The following is a 24,560-nucleotide window of genomic DNA, read 5'->3' on the forward strand; positions in this document are numbered from 1 at the left end:
ACAATAAACGATCCAGCGAAGATATAGACCACTGAACGAGCTCGACACTATCATCAGAAGAAACCGAAGTAGAAGGAGCCAAAGGTCTCGGAATACCATGAATATGGAAGGTGTAGAGGCCATCAACACACTCAGGATGCATCATAATTTGACCCCGAATATGCCGACATCTAGCTCTAATAGTACGGGTTTTAAAACACACCCCACACAACCAGAGCCCCATCTGTCTCAAAGAACTCCCGGCATTGGAATAAACAGTCAAACTATCGGCAAGAGTCTGACACGTAAGTTCCAACGCACCATCCAGGCAATGTCGGACCTGTAAATGTTTCTGCCAAGCTGCCTTAGTAAGGCCCTTACCAAAACCATCCCGACATGCATGAAGACTCGAAAAAGTTCAATGGTACCGCACTAGCTTGGGCATGAAGGAAGCAGCAAAACCCCACACCCGACCTGCACAAAAACCAATATAGCCACCAATCCAAAACCCGCACGAAAACCACCACACAGACAACCGCTCGAGCAACAAGGGGCACCACTGGTCAAGTTGACCACTGACACACCACCCACACCGGTGATGGTCAACAACCAACCATAAACCGTAACCCTATGCACACGACACAATCAAACCGAAAAGCCCACCACAAACCCCAGCCACAACAAGGCAGCGGTGGCAGGCAGTGGCCGATCACTGCACCAGAAAACAACAAGGCTACCACCAGCAGCAATAACGATAGTAACTGGAACCCTAAAACGAGAGGAAGAAAAGAAAAAAAAGAACAATAAAAACCTAACGATAGAAGATTCACCGGAGGGCAACAGTGGGCCTGGCCGTCAGCCACCACAACACTGACCGCCGACTTGAGGTCTAAAGGCCAGAGGATGGTGGCGCAGGTGTACACCGATCGCAGGGAGGCGATAGTGACCCTCGAAAAACAGTCGCCACACGAAACCCTATTCTGCACCACCGCACGAACAGCCAACAAAAACCACCCGTGACCGGCGACGTGAGGTCTAAAAGTCGATGTGAGTGGATGTTGGTCGTCAACGGTGGATGTGAGTCGTGAAAAACCGCTACCCTAAAAGAAAACCCCAACCCCCAACCCGCAACTCCAACGATAACAGCCCTAACCAAAACAGAGACCACCGACAGTCAACAAAATGTCCGGCGAGAGCAGTGGCGTAGGGGATGATATTGCAGCCGGCAGAAGATCGCCAGAAATTCTCACAGAAATCGCCCTCCCTCTCTCTCTCTCTCTATTATTATTATTATTATTATTATTATTATTATTATTATTATTATTATTATTATTATTATTATTATTATTATTATTATTATTATTATTATTATTATTATTATTATTATTATTATTATTATTATTATTATTATTATTATTATTATTATTATTATTATTATTATTATTATTATTATTATTATTATTATTATTATTATTATTATTATTATTATTATTATTATTATTATTATTATTATTATTATTATTATTATTATTATTGTTATTATTATTATTATTGTTATTATTTTTATTTTTATTATTATTATTGTTGTTATTATTATTGTTGTTATTGTTATTGTTGTTATTGTTATTGTTGTTATTATTATTATTGTTATTATTATTATTATTATTATTATTATTATTAATGTTATTGTTGTTGTTGTTGTTGTTGTTGTTGTTGTTGTTGTTGTTGTTGTTGTTGTTGTTGTTGTTGTTGTTGTTGTTGTTGTTATTATTGGTATATTGTTATTATTATTGTTATTATAATTATTATTATTATTATTATTATTATTATTATTATTATTATTATTATTATTATTATTATTATTATTATTATTATTATTATTATTATTATTATTACTACTACTACTACTACTACTACTACTACTACTATTAGTATTATTATTATTATTAGAATAAGAATAATTATAAAATAATAATAATAATTATTATTATTATTATTATTATTATTATTATTATTATTATTATTATTATTACTACTACTACTACTACTACTACTACTATAATTATTATTATTACTATTATTATAATAATTATGTTTATAATTATTATTATAATAATAATTATTATAATTATTATAATTATTATTATAATAATAATAATAATAATAATAATAATTATTATTATTATTATTATTATTATGATAATTCATATAACTAAATACTACCGCCACCATATAATGTTGTCTTATAACATAACTCGTCGAGTACAATAATATTTTATAAAATATATTTTCTCATTTACCATTGACTAGCCTTTGACCGAGGTAAATAAAATACGGGTATTACACTGCTGGTAAGAGCACTCCATAAAGGTACCATCTCCTCATTTTTTATTAAAACCATAAATATAAGTAGCATAGAAAACCATGTCATCTCTTAGGTCTTTAACCTTAATGTGTATGAATTGAGCAGCCATGTCAATAACATCCACCTTAATGATCTTTCGTTATTAAAGTAACGCCCTCGTGTGTTTTCCTCAAAAAAAAAAATTACAAAGATTATTTTCAAACTATTTAAACTTGATTACATCCCTACTCAACAATAATTAACTCAATTTTGTTATTTATGAATGTGATGTCTCCTATTTACGCATATTTAGTCCCCTAACTAGCCTAGTTCCTATACTTTTTAGTGTGTATTAGGGTCGTTTCTTGTCTTTAGCTTTCTATTATGCATATTCTATGAGTTTTGGTGTCTTTTGTAGAAAAGGAGCACTAACCTTGCCCAAACTTAGTGAAACGAAGCTAAATTGATAATATCCAACGACCAAGCATCGAAGAGGAGACCAAGGCTAAAAGCCGTAGTTCAATAAATGAAGTCTTAGGGTAATGAAGGACAACCCCCACGACCCAAGAATCAATCCCCACAAGTTTTAGAGAAAGGATGACGAGAAGGAAGTCATTACAAGAGGAAATTGCTTGGAAGCAAACCAAGAGTTGCTTGTTTGGCTCTGAAACTATGATAGACGAAAGGATATTGAAAAATCAAGTGGTCTAGGCTTTTAAATCACTCCAATAGGAGTCCAGATGAGGAAATGACGTCTGTTTCACAATCCGAGCTCAAATAGACAAGCTGACCGACAGGACGGGAGTCCCCAAGCTCAGGACGGGCGTCCCCAAGCCAGGATGAGCGAATTGTTTGGAAGGAAGATTGTCTTCGCAATGGGGAGTCGTGCGGTTCCTCCTGTGACTTGCAAAGCGCAAAATTTAATTAAAGGGTCTAACCGTCAATTAAACCCTTAGTTAAACCTAATCCTTGTACTACTACATATACTACATTTGAAACAATTAAGATATCAAGCTTCCTTATTTTAGATTAATCTCTCATTAGGAGTAGATTAGAATAGATTAGTTTTTTATCTTTCCACAAATTACACATTAATCTTTCCTTAATTATCGTTCAAGCATTGTTTGATCTTATTGGTAATTGAAGATTATTGGGTTATTATTGGAGAATTGACAACTCTTCATCAATCAATCAAGTTCTCTTCTATTATTCTTTCCTTTCCATTTGTTCATCTTAAGACTGGTATAATTCCTTCACTCTTTACTTGTTTATTGTTTATTGTTTCACTCTTTCATCATGTTTATACTTGTTAAGATGATTGACACCATTTTTAATATGTTTTCCATGATAATGAGTGAGTATTTTCTTAACTAGGGATTAGTGAGGGATTAGGGGAGTTAATCATGGGAAATATTTATGCTTAATGAGTTCATATGATTGCTTGCTTATTGTTTTTCCAACTTATGCACATTTCAGGTTTGATGAAATGCTTGATTGACAACCTAGCATGTTTCTCTTATCCTTTCAACAAGACTTTTAAGACATAAACCAACTCAAGGCTTGTTAGACCATGCATATAGTTGATTAGGAATAATTAAGTCGATTGTAGGTGTTGTAAAGTCTTGACCGACTCGGCTTCGGGACCCAAAGCTTCCTAGGACTCATTTATGTTATCTCACCATGAATAGGGAAAATCAAGTCGACTTGTAGGTGTTGTAAAGTCTTGACCGACTAGGCTCCGAGACCTAAATCTCCTCAAGGAATTGTAATATATACAATAAATTGATTCCAACAATAATAATTGCATGCATCTAAGAAACTTGTTTGTTTGATCTCACCATAATTCCCCTATGATCCCATAATTCCCTAGTATTGTTTATCATTTGATCACACCCTTGTTTTTATTGCTTGTTTTACCTTTTATTGTTTTTCATTGCTTTCATTAGTTTAGAATCTTCAACCCAAACCAATCGTGACACCCTAGTGCAACTACAACTAGATTGAACAATTTGAGTACCCCCGTCATTTGAGCTCAACCCCGACTTGCTTCCTATGCTAGTAGTTGGGTATAAATGTGTTTGAGAGCGTAGAACGACACGTTCATCAAAATGGCGCCGTTGCCAGGGACGGTGTTGTGTATTTAAATTGTTCTTAAGTCTAGTTTTAGTTGTGCTTCTTCTTGAGGGATCTTGGTTCCTTGAGAATTTTATTTCTTGTACTTGCTTTATTTCATTTGTTAGGCATGTTTAAATTTGGTTTGGGGAGGTTCAACCATGAAGTAACATACATCATAGTCAATCATATAGTATAACTTACATTGTAATATATCTCACATGTCTCATATAGCTAGTTGCATATAGTTAAATTTTCATTCATGTATAGTCACTAATGACCAAACCTCATTTTTATTACACTAGAAATAGTGCTTAAATCGGTTTGTGGAGGTTTGATCATAGGTGACCTAAGTATTTACTTAAAACATGCATAATCTAGTGTAGTTTAGATTGCATTCATTTGTTATATATGTCATGGATAATTGCATTTACATAGAGCATGCATTCATTCATATCATTGTATTTGCATTTGTACTTCAATTTCCAAAAATCCAGAAACATGTATTTCCTTTTATTCCGACTCCTACATTTACATTGAGGACAATGTCCAAAATAAAGTGGGGGGTGGAAATTTATATTCCAAAATACATAAAAATTGGAAAAAATTTGAAAAATCACAAAAATATGTTCTTTAAATTCATAAAAACAAAATCCATAAAAATTTGATAATTTGAAAAACCAAAAACATGTTCTTTAATTTAGTAGTGTAGAATTTTATATACTTGTGTTTTTGTCCTCTTCTCACATAGATACGACACTTCATTTGAGGCATTAGCAAGGTAATATGAAAACCGCTTGGTATGATCGCTCTAATCCCTATTTACCTTCCATTTCTTTTCATTATTCATATGTGGAGGATGGGCTTACATATCAAGGAGGATATGGTGTATTTTGTTGTTGCGGTTTGTGTATCTATGTGTTGTTCGGAGTTGCATCTAGATTATATGGCATTTTAGTTGATAGAAGCATATGCATTAGAGTTGTATATATTTTAGTTGCATTATGGTATGTAGTTGCATATTAGAAAATTTTCTGAAAATACCTATTTGGGAAGCTTGACAAGTGTATATAAGGCCCTTGTAGATAATTTTTCTCCTTGAGACTTTGTTTGCTAGAATACTCTCAAGACAACCTAGGATATGTCATACTAATATTATTTGACCCATGAACTAAGGCCTAGTCAAGAAAACCTCTTGGTGTGATAACTCCCTAGCTACCGTTTATTCCAAGGTGACCTTTGAAGCCATGCAACCGTTCTTTTACTTCTATCATCAATTTTTGTCAACAAAAGGGAATGGGCACAAAAATCACCAAATTGAGTTCAAGTACCAAAATCAAAATCAAAAGGTTTGCAAATTGCATCAATGAAAAGAGGAGCAAAAATAGACTCCTATGCTTTAATAGAAGTACTCTTGCTACAAATGGGGTTACTTTGAAAAATGTTCAAAAATGCAAAATTCAAATTGCCAAGTATCAAAAAACAAAACATAAAAAAAAAGGCATGAAATGTTCTTAATCGTCAAATGCTACAAAAATGGGGGGGGGAACAAACGAAAAAGCAAACAACTATCGTGAAACTCAAAATATCTTGATCCCTTTTATCCATAGATGATCCTATTTTTGTTGCATGGTGGAGAAGGGACGACCCTTCTTCTTGTCTAGGCAAGAGGGGGAATTCAACAATCCTACAGTGTTTCTAACACCATAGGGAGTCTACTCTTGACGAAAACATTTAGCGATTGAGGACAAAAGTAGCCTAGTTTTACATAACTTGGAGGTGATTTGTTTGTATCCTCTTAGACTTAGTGACTTGGAGAAATAATATCTATGATGGAGTGTGTACCCTTAGATTGCTTCCCTCTTAGATGATTTCCACCACATTGATGAGGAAAATGGCTATTCTTTTGTAGATACATCCATTACTTGTTTTGTGTGCTTAATGCTTGGATGTATGCCCATTTTGGCAAACTACACCTTGCCTTGCAAGAAGGCATATTACCTCATAGATATCTTGTTATGAGTTAAAGGGGCTGAGTGAGACCCGCTAATTGTCTCACAACGGCTATGTTAGTAGTATTAGTTTAAAAAAGAGTCATAGTCTTAGTCGCCTCTTTACTCGGGACGAGCAAAGGTTCGAATTGGGGATATTTGATGTGACTCCTATTTACGCACATTTAGTCCCCTAACTAGACTAGTTCCTATGCTTTGTATTAGGGTTGTTTCTTATCTTTAGCTTCCTATTAAGTATATTCTATGAGGTTTGGTGTCCTTCGTAGAAGAGGAGCATTAACCTTGCCCAAACGGAGTAAAACAGAGCTAAATTGATAACATCCAACGACCAAGCATCGTAGAGGAGACCAAGGCTAAATGCCGTAGTTCAATAAATCAAGTTTTAGGGTAATGAAGGACAACCCCACAACCCAATAATAAATCTTCACAAGTTGTTGAGCAAGGATGGCGAGAAGGGAGCCATTACAAGAGGAAATTGCTTGGAACCAAATCAAGAGTTTCTTGTTTGGCTCTGAAACTATGATAGATGAAACAACATCGAAAAATCAAGTGGTCTAGGCTTTTCAATAACTCCAATAGGAGTCCAGGTGAGGAAATGACGTCCGTTTCACAATCTGAGCTCAAATAGAAAAGCTGACCGTCAGGACGGGCGTCCCCAAGCTCAGGATGGGCGTCCCCAAGCAAGGACGAAGAATTTTTCGGCAGGAATATTATCTTCGCAATGGAGAGTCGTGCGGTTCCTCCTGGGATTTGAATAGCGCAAAATTTAGTTAAAGGGTCTAACCGTCATTTAAACCCTTAGTTAACCTAATCCTTGTACTACTATATACACTCCATTTATAACAATTAAGAGATCATGCTTCCTTAGTTTAGATTAAGCTCTCATAAGTAGTAGATTATAATAGATTAACATTTAATCTTTCCATAAATTACACATTAATCTTTCCTTAATTATTGTTCAAGCAATCTTAGATCTTATTGGGTAATTGAAGATTATTGGGTTATTATTGGAGAATTGACAACTCTTCATCAATCAATCAAGTTCCTTCTATTATTCTGTCCTTTCCCTTTGTTCATCTTATGATTGGTATAATTCCTTTACTCTTTACTTGTTTATTGTTTATTGTTTCACTCTTTCATCATGTTTATACTTATTAAGATGATTGACATCATTGATAACATGTTTTCCATGATAATGAGTGAGTAGTAAACTAACTAGGGATTAATGGGGGATTAGGGGAGTTAATCATAAGGAAGATAGATGCTTAATGAGTTCATATGACTGCTTGCTTATTATTTTTCCAACTTATGCACATGTCATGTTTGATGAAATGCTTGATTGACAACCTAGCATGTTTCACTTATCCTTTCAACAAGACTTGTAAGACATAATCCAACTCAAGTCTTATTAGACAATGCATATAGTTGATTAGGAAGAATTAAGTCGATTGTGATGTTGTAAAGTCTTGACCGACTCGGTTCCGGGACCCACACCTTCCTAGGACTCATTTATGTTATCTCACCATAAATAGGGAAAACCAAGTCGACTTGTAGGTGTTGTAAAGTCTTGACCGACTCGGCTCCGAGACCTAAGTTTCTTTTAGGAATTGTAAGATATACACTAAATTGATTCCAACAATAATAATTGCTTAGATCTATGAAACTTGTTTGTTTGATCTCACCATGATTCTCCTCTGATCCCATGATTCTCTATTATTATTTATCATTTGATCACATCCTTGTTTTTATTTCTTGTTATACCTTACATTGTTTTTCATTGCTTTCATTAGTTTAGAATCTTCAGCCCAAACCAATCGTGACACCCTAGTGCAACTACAATTAGATTGAACAATTTGAGTACCCCCGTCCTTTGGGTTCGACCCTGACTTGCTTGTTATGCTAGTAGTTGGGTATAAATGTGTTTGAGAGTGTACAACGACACGTTCATTAGAATGCTTCAAAATCAATTTCTTTTTCCAATATTTTTCAATAATATACCCCTAATTCCTCAAAAACATCTAATGGTCAAATTTAAATTTTTATGGGTGTAATTTTAAGATTTTTGAATCATGGGAATAATTTTAAAAGTTTTGAGTGAAAAGAATGAAAGTATTAGAAAATTACAAGGGATGAGTGATATATTTGAAGATTTTGAGGAATTTATTGAATTTTTAAGCCGAGAATTAGAGAAAATGGACACTGAATTGAAGAAAAAAGACGAAGGGGATGATTAAACCTAGCATATAATTAATCATGAACGAACCCGACCGAAGATTGATAATTATCTTGCTTTAATTTTCTTTTCGAGAGGTAGGAGTTTAATTAGTTCGGTATTTAAGGAATAATGGGGGTATTAGGGCTAGAATTCACGCTTACAACCATGAAAAAACAATCCACACACGTAAATCACAGCGACCAATAATCGAGGCAAGGCCAGCTGGCTGGCCATCGGTCGCCACGACTCAACAGGTGCCGAGGATCTACAACCAATCCACTTAGCTCCCTTCACTCTACCTTCCCCATACTACACAACATATCTAGCCGGTTGGCCGGTTCTCGATCTCAAGCTGGCCGATCGGACGACCACATGACATAGCAACATGAATAATCCTGAAGGCCAATATTTCAAGTGCAACCCATTTTGCTATTATCGTATAACTTACCAACGTAATTCCGTCTCAAGTTCACCCCAAACTTGTCTCATTATTAACCTTTTACTAACTATTATATCAAAATAGTCTTACTTACTCGTTCTCAACCTCGTTTAACGACCTAAATGCCAAATTAACGATAAGATAAACCAACCCTTACGTTGTACAGAGTATACACGTTCGAATATATTTTAATTCAATTAAAAAAGTTTATTATTTTTACACTAATAATTACGGGTATTACAAAAACACTTTTTATGAGATAAATGCATCGTTTCTAGTAAAAGAAAAGTATTTTAAGTCCAAAATAGTTTCAGTGTATAAAACCCGATTCGAGGTTGTTTTAGACTTTAAAAAACAGAATCAAGAATTTACCAAGACATTTTGCTTTAGGAACTTGTTTCAAGAGGTTCACTAAAATCGTGCACAATCTCATAAAAAATCAAAGTGGACAAACACCGTCTTCACTTGATCACGTCTAGGCACATGCATGGGGTCGACACCAATGCGTAGGTATGCGTGCTACTTCGCACCAGCCGACCACCATGCAAGCCGCCCTTCCACGACGCAAGACTTGTTCTCTCACACGCACAAACCCGCGCTACGACTCAGACTGGTGCATGATATTCCGTGCACAGCTCACAAGCCCAACGTTTGCATGAATGAGCTTCAGCTGTAACACCCCAATTATCCGGCCAAGTTAACTGAAGCATTACCATATCGGTTTCCCGAGGCAGTGAAATCGAAAGTATAATTAAGAAACTTTATTAAATAAATGACATACAAGTTAGTTATTACAAACATAAACTAATGAATAAATAAAATACAACTCATCTATGACTATATCATCCATGCTACACTACTCGACTCCGAGTCAAGGCGCGGCCCAACTCCCTATCACGTCAACAAGCAAAGCATGTACTTAACCTACTCCCCATATGATCGTAAAAATTTTATGGATCGACACAGGCCACCCCGAAAATATGTGAAAATTATACAGACACAACAAACATCAGTTTCTATAAATAAATAAAGTGTGACACGACTCAAAGTCTGTGAGTACGCAACATGACTATGATATGAATAAGACACTATCAAAAACCAACCACTACGGTACCGGGACACGCCCAGATATACCGACAACCACACTGGTACCGCGACACGCCTAGACATATCAACAATCACAAACAGGTACCAGAACACGCCCAGACGTACCATTTCCAGAAGCCAACCGGATCCCCTGCCAGACGTCGTGTCTCAAACACACGAGTCCCTCCATAGCTCAATCCACTAATGTGCACATCCCTCTTGGAGTGGGAAGCTCCAAGAGGCGACTCAAGCGTAAGACGGTCTCCCGACTATCTTACGTCTCCAAAACAACAACAACAATAAACCCTCCAACATATACGATCATAATATACAATAACCGTCAGAATATGAAATGCATGACAGACAACATACACCATGACATGCTAAATATGCCATGGTTACCGGTTCCTCAAATGTCCCGACACGTCGAGCCGTCAAAACCGATATCATACAATACAACTCACTCAATGCAAATGGATGATAAAGACTCATTTTATAAATAAATGCAACAATGAAACTGAGTAGGATAAACCTACCTTTTCGCAAGCTCCATAAGCAAACCCGATCCAATAATAATACCGCTTCATAAAACGTCACCTAATTAAAGTAATTAAATATATTTAATTACTAACTAATCTAATTAATATTAAATAAGAATTCAATTAAACAAAACTCGTCTTAACTACCCAGACCCGTTCCAACACCCGATCAAAGCAACAACTCACACCACCGCTTGCCGCTGCCACCGTGGACCAACACCACCAGGCAAGGTGGCCCACGGCTGGCCCAACACCCTCGATAACAACAACAATTCACCACACACTACACACGACCACATTCGCCCCAACCAACACCACCATCACCGTGAGCCACCATCGCACTCCCCCTCTGGCCAAGGTGGTCTCGACCACTGCCCAGCCACCAGTGGCACCTCCCTCACGACCTCACGACCCCATGACACCAACACCCGACAACAACAAACACACCTCACACTCCGTTTTTTAACCCATGACACAACCCCCTATGCCGCCACCCGCGGTCACCCATGCCCACTACTCGACTCCCCTTACCGCCCTCGACGACAGCCACCCAATCCTTCCCCAGGTCAGACCACAAAAGAGGTCGAAACCTTAGCCCAAAAATCGAGTCACAACACACCAAAATCCATAGATCTAAGTCGGTCAAACCGTCCCTATGGTGGTCAACGGTGGATCCAGGGTCGGTTAAGGTGGTCACACAGTGGGTCCGAGTTGCGGGTGAGTCAATGGTATAAGATAATAACATAAAGGCTAGTATAAGACGGTATTACCTTACGAACTCGAGATGGAGGGACAAAATCTTCTCCTCTTCTAAACGCTCACTTTTTCTCTTTTCTTTGAGTGGTGGAAATGTGATGCATAAAATGAGATAGGATAGGGTGGCATGGGTGGGGGTATATATATATATATATATATATATATATATATATATATATATATATATATATATATATATATATATATATATATATATATATATATATATATATATATATATATATATTTGGGATCCTGTGAGAACCATCAAGATAATGACAACCATGAGAACCACTTACAGCCTTTAGATCATACTCATAATTGACGGTCAGATGAACAGTAAAACAAAACTTTGTAACTAACGCACCCCTTAAACCCTTCAATCATATTCACTTTCCAAATTTCCCTTTCTCCTCATCTCCCTTTCTCTCTCTTCGACAATCGCATTCTAGCTCTTTCCTCCACTTTCGATCATCACAAACATTCCGATCAAGCTCCTCGATGATCAAAATCTTCGACGCTTTTTCCAGCAACAGATCCTGGTAATTCAACGAGGTAAACTTTCGATATTGATGATTAATTTTTGTGAAATTAGGGTTTCTGTCTTTCTGTCTTTGTAATTTTTTAATTCGTCGATTATATTAGTCGAATTTAAGCCTTCATTAATGTGTTACAGTTGGAATGATGAATTATGTTTGGCAAATTAGGGTTTTCGTGAATTAGATTGGGGAAACTTGAAAATGAGGGTTGGGGAAGTTAAGAAACTACGTATATTGGTTGAAATCATAAAATTAGGGACTGAACTTCCAAATGTTTTGCTAATTAGGCTAATTCATTGTCCTTATATGGCAGATTCTTAGATTCGTAATCTTATTGTTCACATTTTTGCTAATTAACCTAATTACGCAATAATCAAACCCTAATTCCCCATGTTGTTGTTGATGTATGTTGTTGATTTTCTACTGAAATTGTTTAAATATCAAGTTCAAACAATGCATACTAAGCAGCATATGCGCTGTGATTAAAGCTACTAAAGTTAGTAACTATTATACTGAGTCAAGTAAAGTTTTACTTATTTCCTCCATTTAAAAGTATTCCCTCTTTTCAATTCTGCATACAGAAAAAAAATATAGAAAATTGGTGCAAAGGTTGGGTAGTCAATCGCGAGGAAGTAGAACGAGAACTTTTTATCCAACAATATGTCCAAGAGAAAACAGACTCTCTGAGTTACCTTGGTCAAGTTACCAAAATGGAGTTCACTGATTGTCGCAATCAATCAAGATATGATGTTTTAACTGATCCAGATCTTGTGTCAAAAATCTTCCACCTACTTGATAGTTGCTCGGATAGGGCAAGCATGGCCAATGTCTGTAAATTGTGGGCTAAACTCTTTCTTTTCTTCCCGTATTCACCTGGTGTTATGGTAGCTTACCTGCAAAATTTACGATTTAATGATATTAATGGCATGACGATAGTGCGTAGTCGTGATAGACTAATTTCCAAAAGATGCAAGTGTTTTATGACAGGTAATATGGCAGCCAAATTCATCATGCATGTTCACCAACGAAGAAATGTATTTAAGAACACCCATCTTAATCCACTTAATGACAGTCAAATTAAACAAGTTGATGAGATGTTGCGGGATATGCCACATTTGTCACATGAAGAAGCGAAAACAATAGCAGCACCCTTACTAGCTCGTCGAAGGTTCTCTTATATTCTCTTATGTGCATTAAACAGTCTTCTACATGTATGAAAAATAAAGAAAAGGGTTGAGGGTTGGATTAGGCGGACCGCTACCGCGGATCTGCCTAATCCATCCCTCAACCCTTTCCCATTCCGTATTAGAATACCCGACCCTCTACTTTTAATCCCGTCCCCAAAAAAGGGTTCACTCGGCTCCTCTAGGGTGTCTTTTGGTCTCGCGGCCGATAATGTGAGAAGGAAAAGGGTTGAGGGTTGGATTAGGCGGATCCGCGGTAGCGGTCCGCCTAATCCAACCCTCAACCCTTCCCGTCCCGTTTTAGGATACCCGATAACATATGTTTATTAAACAACCGTGTACATGCATGACAAAGTAGAGTATGTGGATTAAACAGTTTTCTACATGTATGAAAAATAAGGAAAAGGGTTGAGGGTTGGATTAGGCGGATCCGACCGCGGATCCGCCTAATCCAACCCTCAACTCTTTACCATCCCGTTTTAGGATACCCGGCCCTCTACTTTTAATCCCGTCCCCAAAAAAGGGTTCACTCGGCCCCTCTAGGCTGTCTTTTGGCCTCGCGGCCTATAATGTGAGAAGGGAAAGGGTTGAGGGTTGGATTAGGCAGATCCGCAGTAGCGGTCCACCTAATCCAACCCTCAACCCTTTCCCGTCCCGTTTTAGGATACGCGATAACATATGTTTATTAAACAACCGTGTACATGCATGACAAAGTAGAGTATGTGGATTAAACAGTTTTCTACATGTATGAAAAATAAGAAAAAGAGTAGAGGGTTGGATTAGGCGGATCCGCGGTAGCGGATCCGCCTAATCCAACCCTCAACACTTTCCCATCCCGTTTTAGGATACCCGGCCCTCTACTTTTAATCCCGTCCTAAAAATAGGGTTCACTCGGCCCCTCTAGGGTATGTTTTGGTCTCGCGGCCGATAATGTTAGAAGGGAAAGGGTTGAGGGTTTGATTAGGCGGAGTCGCGGTAGCGGTCCGCCTAATCTAACCCTCAACCCTTTCCCGTCCCGTTTTAGCATACCCGGCAACATATGTTTATTAAACAACCGTGTACATGCATGACAAAGCAGAGTATGTGCATTAAACAGTCTTCTACATGTATGAAAAATAAGGGAAAGGGTTGAGGGTTGTATTAGGCAGATCCGCGGCAGCGGTCCGCCTAATCCAACCCTCAACCCTTTCCGTCCCGTTTTAGGATACCCGGCCCTCTCCTTTTAATCCCGTCCCCAAAAAAGAGTTCACTCGGCCCCTTTAGGGTGTCTTTTGGTCTTGCGGCCGATAATGTGAGAAGGGAAAGGGTTGAGGGTTGGATTAGGCGGATCCGCGGTAGCGGTCCGCCGAATCCAACCCTCAACCCTTTTCCGTACCGTTTTAGGATACCCGGCAACATATGTATATTAAACAACCTTGTCATGTATCACAAAGCACTATATGTGCATTAAAATTTTACATCTGTTACTAGGTTATTTGATGCAACTTCTGTTGATACATTAATGCTAAAATTTCTCATTTTAGGTGAACTGCTGAGACATTAATGCATTAAAAACTTCTGCATATCACCTAATTGATGTTGTTTAATATTTGACAGATGGTGGGGATGTCTTATCAGAAACAGTTGACAACGAAGCTTCTAAACCAGAAACAGCTGACAAGGAAGCTACTAAAACAGAAACAGTTGTTCCACGTCGAGTGAGTCCTCGTACTAAAAGACCAGTTGATGAGGATGTCTTACCGAAATATGTTCAACCATCTACCAAAAAAAGGAGAGTGTCCACTGTTTCTAATAAGAAAGATTCTAGCAGCAATGCTAGTAGGAAAAGAACTCCACATAGGAAGTGTGGTAAAGATTATGATACGCTGGTAACTAGGATGTGTCGTTCTTTGATAATTAATTTTATCAACTCGAACCCGCCTGAGAAGGAAATTGAAGCTATTCAGAGCATGGGTTTTGGAGAGTTGTTAAAACTTCAATCGGAACAAATCCATGGCCATTTGGCTAGATGGATTGTGGAGTCTTTCTATCCATTCACTTGTTTGTTGAAGAATGGGGATTTGACTATCACAGATGAGGATGTCTACCTTGTCACTGGAATTCGTATGGGGCCATTAGATATCAATCCAGTTGGGAGGTACTGTAAAGAAGAGGGTTATTTAGAGGCTGCCCGGAGATTTAAGGAGCAATTTAGGACCACAAATATTACCAAGAAGGTTTTACTAGCACTACTACATTGTGATGTTGTAGCAACACTTTCCTATTGTTGCATAATGTCATATAAATGTTGCTATGGAGTTTATGCAACACTTAATCAAGTGCTACATCAAGTCTTGTTACATTAGCTCATTGCAACGCTTAATGCAACACTTTTTCATCTGAAGCAACACTTTTGTAAAGTGTTGCATTGGTCATGTTTATGCAACGCTTTTTCCAATTGCAAAGGCAACATTTTTTATCTGCTAATGCAACAATTCTTGTGAAAAAAAGCAACACTTCCCGAACTAATGCAATACTTTTCATGTTGATAAGCAACACTTATATCAAATAAATGCGACATTTTTATTTTGAAAACGCAACACTAGTTACGTCCAAAAATAACACTTATACTAAACAAATGCAACACTAGTTTATCCAAAAATAATTCTTAATTAATAAAGTGCACCATAAAAACTTGTAAGACAACAATTGTAATTCTCACTAATTGTGCATTCAATTGCAAAACATTACAAAATTCCAATAGATTCAGTCTCAAAAATATATGTCAATTACATTTCAAAAAAGGATCAAAAGTAGAACTTCGCAAATGTTTAATTAAGTAGAACAAACAATTTAACAAATTTTTAAATAGAACAAATGCTTAACGATTATTGACAATCTATATATGTGTTGCTATCGGAACCAAAAATGAACCCAAAGCAACCTGTAACATAAAAAATGGAACACAATTAGATTTGAGGAATTCAAAGGCTCTGATTTGTGTGACATATCACTACATAGACGTCAACTTATCAGGAAATAAGCAATGCATTAAAGGACAACTAACAAGGATGTGCAGAAAATAGAGTGATTCAATTGCACTGAAGAGATCAGCAGCCTATGTGCGGAATACAGTAAATGAACCCAGCCTGCCTAAGTGCAGGAATTAGCTATAGTGATTGTAGGGTATACAAGTCGCTCAAGCATTTTTCTGCATTCTGGAATGTACGCCTAAGAATTCATTCGACTTTGTAGTTCACGTGTATTAGTACTTAATTTTGTATAACTAGGATCTTGACTAAAATACTAAATATTGTACTTAATACACATATTATTGAATGCGTCATTTTTGGTCATTCATCAACAGGCGACTCATAGATAGATCCAATTCCATATGAATCATCTGGTACCGCAAAAGGTAACCAATTAAGGCATTATTGTAAGAATGACATATGCTCGTATGTGCACGGCCTTAGCTCTGTCAACAGGCAGAGGCTGGACTTATGCATCTAAGCAAACAAGCTAAAATCTGTAAGAAAACAGCTGAACTTACGCATCTAAGCAAACAAGGAGAGTTCAATGTACGTTTTCTAAGCAAACATGGAGAGTTCAACGTACATTTTCTAGTGAACTAATAGAACATGGACACACATGGCCAGTCAGGGTATCTGCCTTACGAATCAGAATCCCAGTCCGTACTGTCAGAAATTTGTTGATTGATTGTTCCACCAGGCATGAGAATGTCTAACTTACTTCTCACACATCCACCTAAATACCCATGTAAGCATTTAAAAGCTCTATTCAGTACTCTAATTACTACCTACACAATGTTGCAGAAGCCAAAAGACAGATGAAATTGCCTATAAGTCTACAGCTAGCAGAAATGATTTAGCACATCCTGACATTCAGAAATATTTATAAGAGCAACTCGCACCTTTTTAGAAGTAAACCCAACAATATGGGGCTCACTAATGTAACATAATTTTCACAGACAACACAGATTCAAGCATAAGGGTATTTTACACACAGGGCACAGATTCAAGCCTTAGAGATGATTCTTCATCAACTACTCAACTTTAATTTCTATCTCACTACCTAGCTGTCACTCCCATCATCATGTCTGCCTATTATTTTGTTCCAGAAATCAAACAAGATATCCCAGTTCCTTGAATATAATTTCCAAGATGCCCAGATCCTTGAAATATCAAATAAATCCGAGGATATTTTTAAGAAAAGCAAGATATCAACAATTTAATGCAGCCTAATCAGTAAAAACTTTTCGACAAAAAATTAAAATTACTGGAGAAAAGAGAGAAAAGGAATGAACATTGAAGAAGATATATACCTCAAGATAAGTACTCCTTGACAACATCTGGAGGTAGCCTTCCAATTATCTTTGTCAGTATTTGCTCTCTCATTAACTCTCTTTGATTTTCAATATATTTTTGGATGATTTCTAACTCCGCCTTCTTCTTGAGATGTTCTTCTTCATGTTCTTTGATTCGTCTAGTCATTTTGCAGTCCATGTCTTTTCGCCAATCTTCACGTAGACTAGTTTTCAGAGACTCCAAAATTTCCCTTGGAACCACATAAGATGTTTGTGTACCATTCACCTCCTTTAACTTTTTATTAGACACGCCCCTGCCATATAATCTACGACGACCGTCATATTCCTTGCCGATGACACTAAAAAAGGGGTCTGTTGGGCATTCTCCATCATCAGGTACACAATTCTTCATTTCTGTCTATAATTAGACTATAATTTGACTGTCACTCGCCAAAAAATATTTCGAATGCATCATAATAACTATGAACATGACAGAAAATTGATTAACTTACTATCTTTGCTTCTGTATCGTCATACGACTCTTTGTACTTTTTTCCAATTTTTCTTGCACGATTATGTTCAAACAATTTAGCAAGAGAAGGTGGCTCTTTGTCTGGATTTTCATTTTTCTGTAAAATGAGGAATAACATAATTTTTTCTTCAGTAAATAGCATCTATAGTTCATAACTGATGACAATCATTAAAATTACCAGTTCCTCTCGTATACGTGCAAAACTTTTTGGGCCAGCTGTGTGCATATTTTTCTGAGTTAACCGACGATCACGGTTACGAGAGCATCGTTTCTGTACATTAGAGCAATGCATAGAAATAGTGAACCACACTTGCGTAATTATAGAAAATTTCTATAGCATATATAGCCAAAAAAATTATGACTTATATATTCAAGTATAAGGAGATGAATATCACCTTCTCATACTTCTTTTTCCATGGGGCAAGTAATTTTAGAAAGTCGTCATCAAGAACTAGTTTAGATCTATTTCGCCACCTACTTTTATCAACTTTATAGCGGTAGAAATGCTTTTTCTTGAAACGACATTTGTGGACTCTCCACGCATCTCTAATAGTCTTCATTACCCAGTCTTTACCTTCATCTGGTACTATATATTTTCTCTGCATAAAATATAACGATTTGATACAACTTTAAAAAATAAAATAAAAAACGCGCTACTGAATTGAAGTAAACAATAATTTAAAAGAGGCATACCAAGACATATTCTCAAAAATTATTTTTGTTAGGGACTTTCCGCCAAGAGTCAAAGACTAAGGGAGCATAGGTATAATCTCGAGCTAATGTACCTAAAAAACGAGCAAATTCACCTACAACATCTTCTTTCTCCATTATGGGACCAATTGGTTGCCCATACTGGTTTAGAATGATGACCACCCTTTTCTCCAACGGCCGCGTGTGTACATGGTGTAACATGGTTGGTCCTCTTGTACCGCCTTCCGAGATAGCTACAAGCAGTAAATAAGAAAACATCCATATAATATACAATATATATAATATAAACAAAACATACAAGAAACTAATATTAATTTACCATCTAGTTCAAGATCTCGAATGTCTAAGTTTATTTCCTCACTCTCATCTTCAGGATATTCCTCTTCAGAGCTATGTGATGATGTATCACGATTATCGCCTTCAGTACTAGTATCCGTTAATGGATCTCCTCCAAAACATGCTGCTATAAGTTCATCTCGTTCGAATTGAGATGAATTTTTGTACTGAACTGCATTTTTTTTTATAAGTTGATTGAAAAAATTAAATAGGTTAATTTACGATAATTATAAAATAAAAATGTTTAAGTCTGATATTCTGATATGATACAGTTACCTCCCATCGTATCTCTCTTAGTAGGCGAAGGCTGGATATAAGTTTTATGCGTCTTTGAGCCAATGTTTAAGTCTTCTATGGTAGGGGTGAAATGTGATGACTGATCAAAATCATTACCCATTTCTTTTTCTTTTTGCATCTGGTTTCTCCTCTAGATCATGTCAGCCATAGTCATGTTTCGCACATCGTTTTTCTCAGTAGGGTTTACATTATATGCATCCTGCCTTTCCCGTATCTGATCTTTGTGAAACAGTTGCTGGAGCTCGAACCCTTGTTGGTGTTTGTTAGCTTGACATTGATTTCTCAATCTGGTATAATTGGAGTATCTCATCACTGACCTTGGTGGTATATATTGTGCACGTTGTCGACTACCAGACTGAGAAACCTGCATATTCATAAATAGGTAGACATGTAAACATATATATATATATATATATATATATATACACACAAAATATGAACAGATCAGAGAAAAAAATATGTAGATCATGTAACCTTTTTATGACGAACTTCAGCATTTACATGATCATCCTCTTCCTCATTGTTGCTAGGAACATAATCCAGATCATCCTCTTCTTTGTCGGAATGATTTGTTATTCCTAAATTATTTTGTTTTCGTCTTTTTCTCTTGCTACTTTCCACCAGGCTTTTCGACGACTTTATGATATTCTGTATCCCCAACTCTTCCAGCCTTGCCTGATTTTGTGCAATTTTTTGAAAGCGAACTCTCTCATATTCATTCAAGCTTCCTTTCATACTTCAATTGCATTAAAGTTTCAAAAAAAAAAAATTAAGACAAAAAATCAAATTTATTATAAATGAAACTGCAAAATGTCACATAATTAGCACATAATAATCATCAATTGCAGACTACAAATGTATAAAAAATCTTCTCTAGACACTACTCATAAGTCCTCATCGTTATTTTCTTCCTCAGCTTGCATCCAGTCCCATAAGGTGTCATCATTGTCATCACTGTCATTATTTAAATCACACAAATTATTAGTGTTAACCAATACAGTATTTGCATCAACAACCGTAGGACCTATATCTTCTCTTGACAATCTGATATTCTCTTGAAGTTGCACATGCCCAGAATGCATTATAAGGTCATTATTAGGTTCCGCAGTTTCAATGTTATAATCAAAGATATCTCTTGGAACCTTAGTCATGACATATTGCAAACCATCTACGATAGGATCTACCACATAAAATACTTGATGCACTTGGGATGGCATGACAAATGGATCATCCACTGAACAATATTTGTTCACATTAACACAAGTCATCTCATATTCATCTTTCTCCACTTGATACCACTCACAACGAAACAAAACAACTGTAAACTTAGACCAATAGTTGAGCTTAATTATTTCTAGAATTTCACCATAATACGTAACATCCCCATCAACAGGATTTTTGTCTTTAGAGCTAGAAAAACTTGAAGTTAAAGCAGAGAGGGTTACTCCACTATTCTGTGTTTTGCATCAGGCATCGCGTGATTTGGTATAAAACTCATAACCATTTGCATAATAACCCTTGAACCTTTTAGCTGTAGGACTAGGTCCTTTAGCAAGCCAAAATATTTCTTCAGAGACACCGTTTTGGCTCGCCTTTTCCTTCAACCAGTTTGGGAATTCATGACTATGATTCCGTGCACGCTTCCACTTGCTTTTCCTTCTTTTAGAGTTTACAAAAGCTTCATGTTCTCTACATAAAACAGTAAAACAATAAATTCATAAATTAAAAAAGTAAACGTAGTTATAAATTAATGATTATGTTATAATGTTAGTAATCAAATTATATGATAAAGTTACTTACTTTATGCACTGATCAGCTTCTTGACTGTCTCGAATTAAATAAGGCGTACCGATGCGCCTGTGCAGCTAATTTGATGTCTAGGGTGAACAGCCGTCCATTTCTTTTCTTCTTTCCTCCCAAAGGATGACCGCAATTACCAAAAATTGTAGTTTCAGGTTCATCTTTTTCAGTAGCTGACATGTCACCTATGGTTTTGTCATATCTTGTGCTGGCTCCGTCCACATACTGAGAGCAAAAGTTCATACATTCCTCAATCAAATAACCTTCTGCAATAGATCCTTCTGGACGACCTCTATTTCGGACATATGATTTCAATTTACATAAATATCTTTCAATGAAAAACATCCCTCTCCCTTGCACAGGACCCCCAAGCCTAATTTCCTCTACTAGGTGAATGGGCAGATGTAGCATGATGTCGAAGAAGCTTGGGAGAAATATTTTTTCTAAGTCACATAATATTTGGATAATTTCAGATTCTAAGTAATCAAGTTCTTGTTGACTTAGGACTTTACTGTACAGTTTTCGGAAAAAATTTCCTAGTCTAATCAAAGGAAGCGCCACATGCCTAGGAAGGCACCTTCTCACAGCAACTTGAAGCAAGTAATGTGAGATGATATGAGCATCATGACTTTTATATCCAGAAACTTTCCTTTAGGCTAATCACACATCGCGAAATATTAGAGCCGAAGCCATAAGGTAGTTTCGTTCCTTTCAAAGCACGACAGAAGATATCCTTTTCTTTTGTAGACATTGAATAACATGCCTTTGGGAAAAAGACATGTCTCTGGTCTTCTGATAGTTGACGCTGTAGCTCTACTTTGATACCCATATCTAATAGGTCAAAACGAACATTTGGATGATCCTTACTCTTACCAGAGATATCTAATAAGGTTCCCAGTACATTGTCAAAAACATTTTTTTCAATGTGCATCACGTCTAGGTTATGCCGACATTTATTGTGTTTCCAGTAAGCCAATTCAAAAAATATAGACTTCTTCTTCCACGGGCAATCACTTTTGTTCTTTTGCCTCTCTTTCTTCCCAAAAGAATTCACAAAATCAGACAACCCCTCTAATACATGAAATCCTGTTAGGGGTATGGGAGGGGGTCTTTCTTCAACTTTACCATTAAAAGACTTCTTATCACAGCGCAAAGGATCATTAACATCTAAAAATCTGCGACTACCCATATAAAACATTTTTTTTTGCTATGTTTAAGATATAAGGAGTCTGTTTCATGGTTACAACTTGGACATGCAAACTTCCCTTTTGTTTTCCATCCCGATAACATTGAATTCCCCAGAAAATCACTAATTGTCCATGTCAAAGTAGCATGTAACTTGAATGTTTCATTCCTAAATTTATCATATGTCTCGAGCCCTACATTCCATAAGTCTTTTAATTCCTCAATCAAAGGCTGTAAGTATACGTCAATGTTATTCCTAGAACCCTCGGGACCGGGAATGAGCAATGATAGCATAAAATATTCCGGTTTCATGAACATCCAAGGTGGCAAATTATAATTGACCAACACAACGGGCCATGTACTGTGAGATACACTCATAATTCGAAATGGATTGAACCCATCAAAAGCCAGTCCTAACCTTACATTTCTAGGTTCATTAGCAACTAAAGGGTATAGAGAATCAAAGTCCTTCCAAGCTAACCCGTCCGCAGGGTGTCTTAGATACCCATCTTTCGGACGTTTATCAGCAAGCCATGTCATAGCTTCTGCAATTTCTGAATTCATATATACTCTTTGCAGCCTAGGTTGTAGTGGAAAATGCCATAATACCTTTGCAGGTATACGACGACTATTCAAAGTGTTTGAAGTCTTATTAGATGAATTCGTTTCGCATTTTTTCCATTTTGAAGCATGACATTTATAACACTCTTCAGCATTTTCAAACTATTTCCAAAATAGCGTACAATCGTTAGGACACGCACATATTTTTTTATAATCAAGACCCAAATACCTTACAATATTCTTAGCTTCAGTGAAGTTGACCGGAATTTTAGCTTCCGAAACCATGTCTCTTAGCAATTTGAGGAGATCATTGAATGCCACATTACTAATTCCATGAAGTGTCTTGTACAAAAATAGTCGAATGATAATAGATAGTTTTGAAAAATTCTTACAGCCCGGGAATAATTCCTGTTGACCCTCTTCTAGCAACTTGTAAAACTTTTTAGCTTCATCATTGGGACCATTTTGTGCGTTAGAGGGACCTTCAAAACAACTTCTAAATCTATCGTCTAACAGTGTATCAGTATTGTCATTGAAACTTGGTTCTTCATCAAGGGTTTCAAAAATGGTTTCAGTTGATAAAGGATCCTCTCCATGAAAGGTCCAAACATAATAATTCTCAACAAAACCAAATGCTTTTAAATGATCATACACCTCATGTCTTCGTAACCAATATCGGTTCATACACCTCTTACATGGACATCTTATTTGACTCCCATGAACAGCCTTAGAAAATAACACATTAAGGAACTCAATGACTCCATTTTCAAACTCAGGCAAACGTCTAGCTATATACATCCAACTTCTATCATTCCTCATCCTCTGAATTCTGGATTAAATAAGCACAAATCATATATTTAAGCATGTTACTTGACGATGCTAGCTTTCACATATTCTACTACATTTAATCAAATCTATGAAATTAAAAATCCAAATGTTTGAAACAGGCTCATTCCTACTTTCGTCTTGTGATATCAGGAATCAGTAAAAATGAACCAGAACTGAAGCATGAAGATGAACCAGCGAAAAATTGAAGGTGACCCAAATACTGAAATTTCACCCGCGAGTATTGTCACACCCCTATTCTAATACAATTTCAACCACCATTTACCCTATAAACTGCCCTAAATCACTCAACAAACAACATTGTCACAATCATATAAACAACAACAACATCAATTAAATGTTCTTATCAACATTGAAATTCAATGAAAATAAAAAATTAAATCCGAAAAAAATTAATTAACAGGAATGAAAAAAGATAAGTAGATGCAGGAAACAAAATTCGAAAAAAACAATTCAATAATGAAGTTGAACAATGAGAAATGGTAAAAATAATTGAAATTGGATGAGTATCATACCTTTCGACAGAATCCCAATCAATTATACTGATCAACGTTTTGGATGAATCAAAGTTGAGATTGACTTCGCCGTTTTCTGGTGAAACAAAGTTGAGATTGAATGAAGTGAATTAGAATGAAGAGACGGTGGATGTGATGAAGAATGAATGACTGAATGAAGAAGACGGTGTTTGAAGGAATGAATGAATGAGAACTAATGAAAAAATTTTAGGCAGTGGATGTGAATGAAGAAGACGTGTGAATGAATGGTTGCAATTCCCTAAAAA

General features: G+C 36.5%; 1 protein-coding gene across 1 annotated transcript; it reads right to left on the minus strand.

Annotated features, from left to right (window-relative positions):
* Window positions 1-20,271: 20,271 nt before the first annotated feature.
* LOC141607776 (uncharacterized) lies at window positions 20,272-23,752 on the minus strand. The gene is made up of 7 exons (XM_074427125.1): window positions 23,163-23,752; window positions 22,476-23,000; window positions 21,951-22,368; window positions 21,773-21,843; window positions 21,237-21,479; window positions 20,912-21,076; window positions 20,272-20,797 (listed from the first exon to the last, which is right to left on the minus strand). Exons 1-7 carry the CDS (start codon window positions 23,750-23,752, stop codon window positions 20,272-20,274), a joined length of 2,538 nt encoding a protein of 845 aa, XP_074283226.1.
* Between the last annotated feature and the right edge of the window lie 808 nt (window positions 23,753-24,560).

This window comes from Silene latifolia, chromosome 10 (genome assembly GCF_048544455.1).
Source record: "Silene latifolia isolate original U9 population chromosome 10, ASM4854445v1, whole genome shotgun sequence".
NCBI lineage: Eukaryota > Viridiplantae > Streptophyta > Magnoliopsida > Caryophyllales > Caryophyllaceae > Silene > Silene latifolia.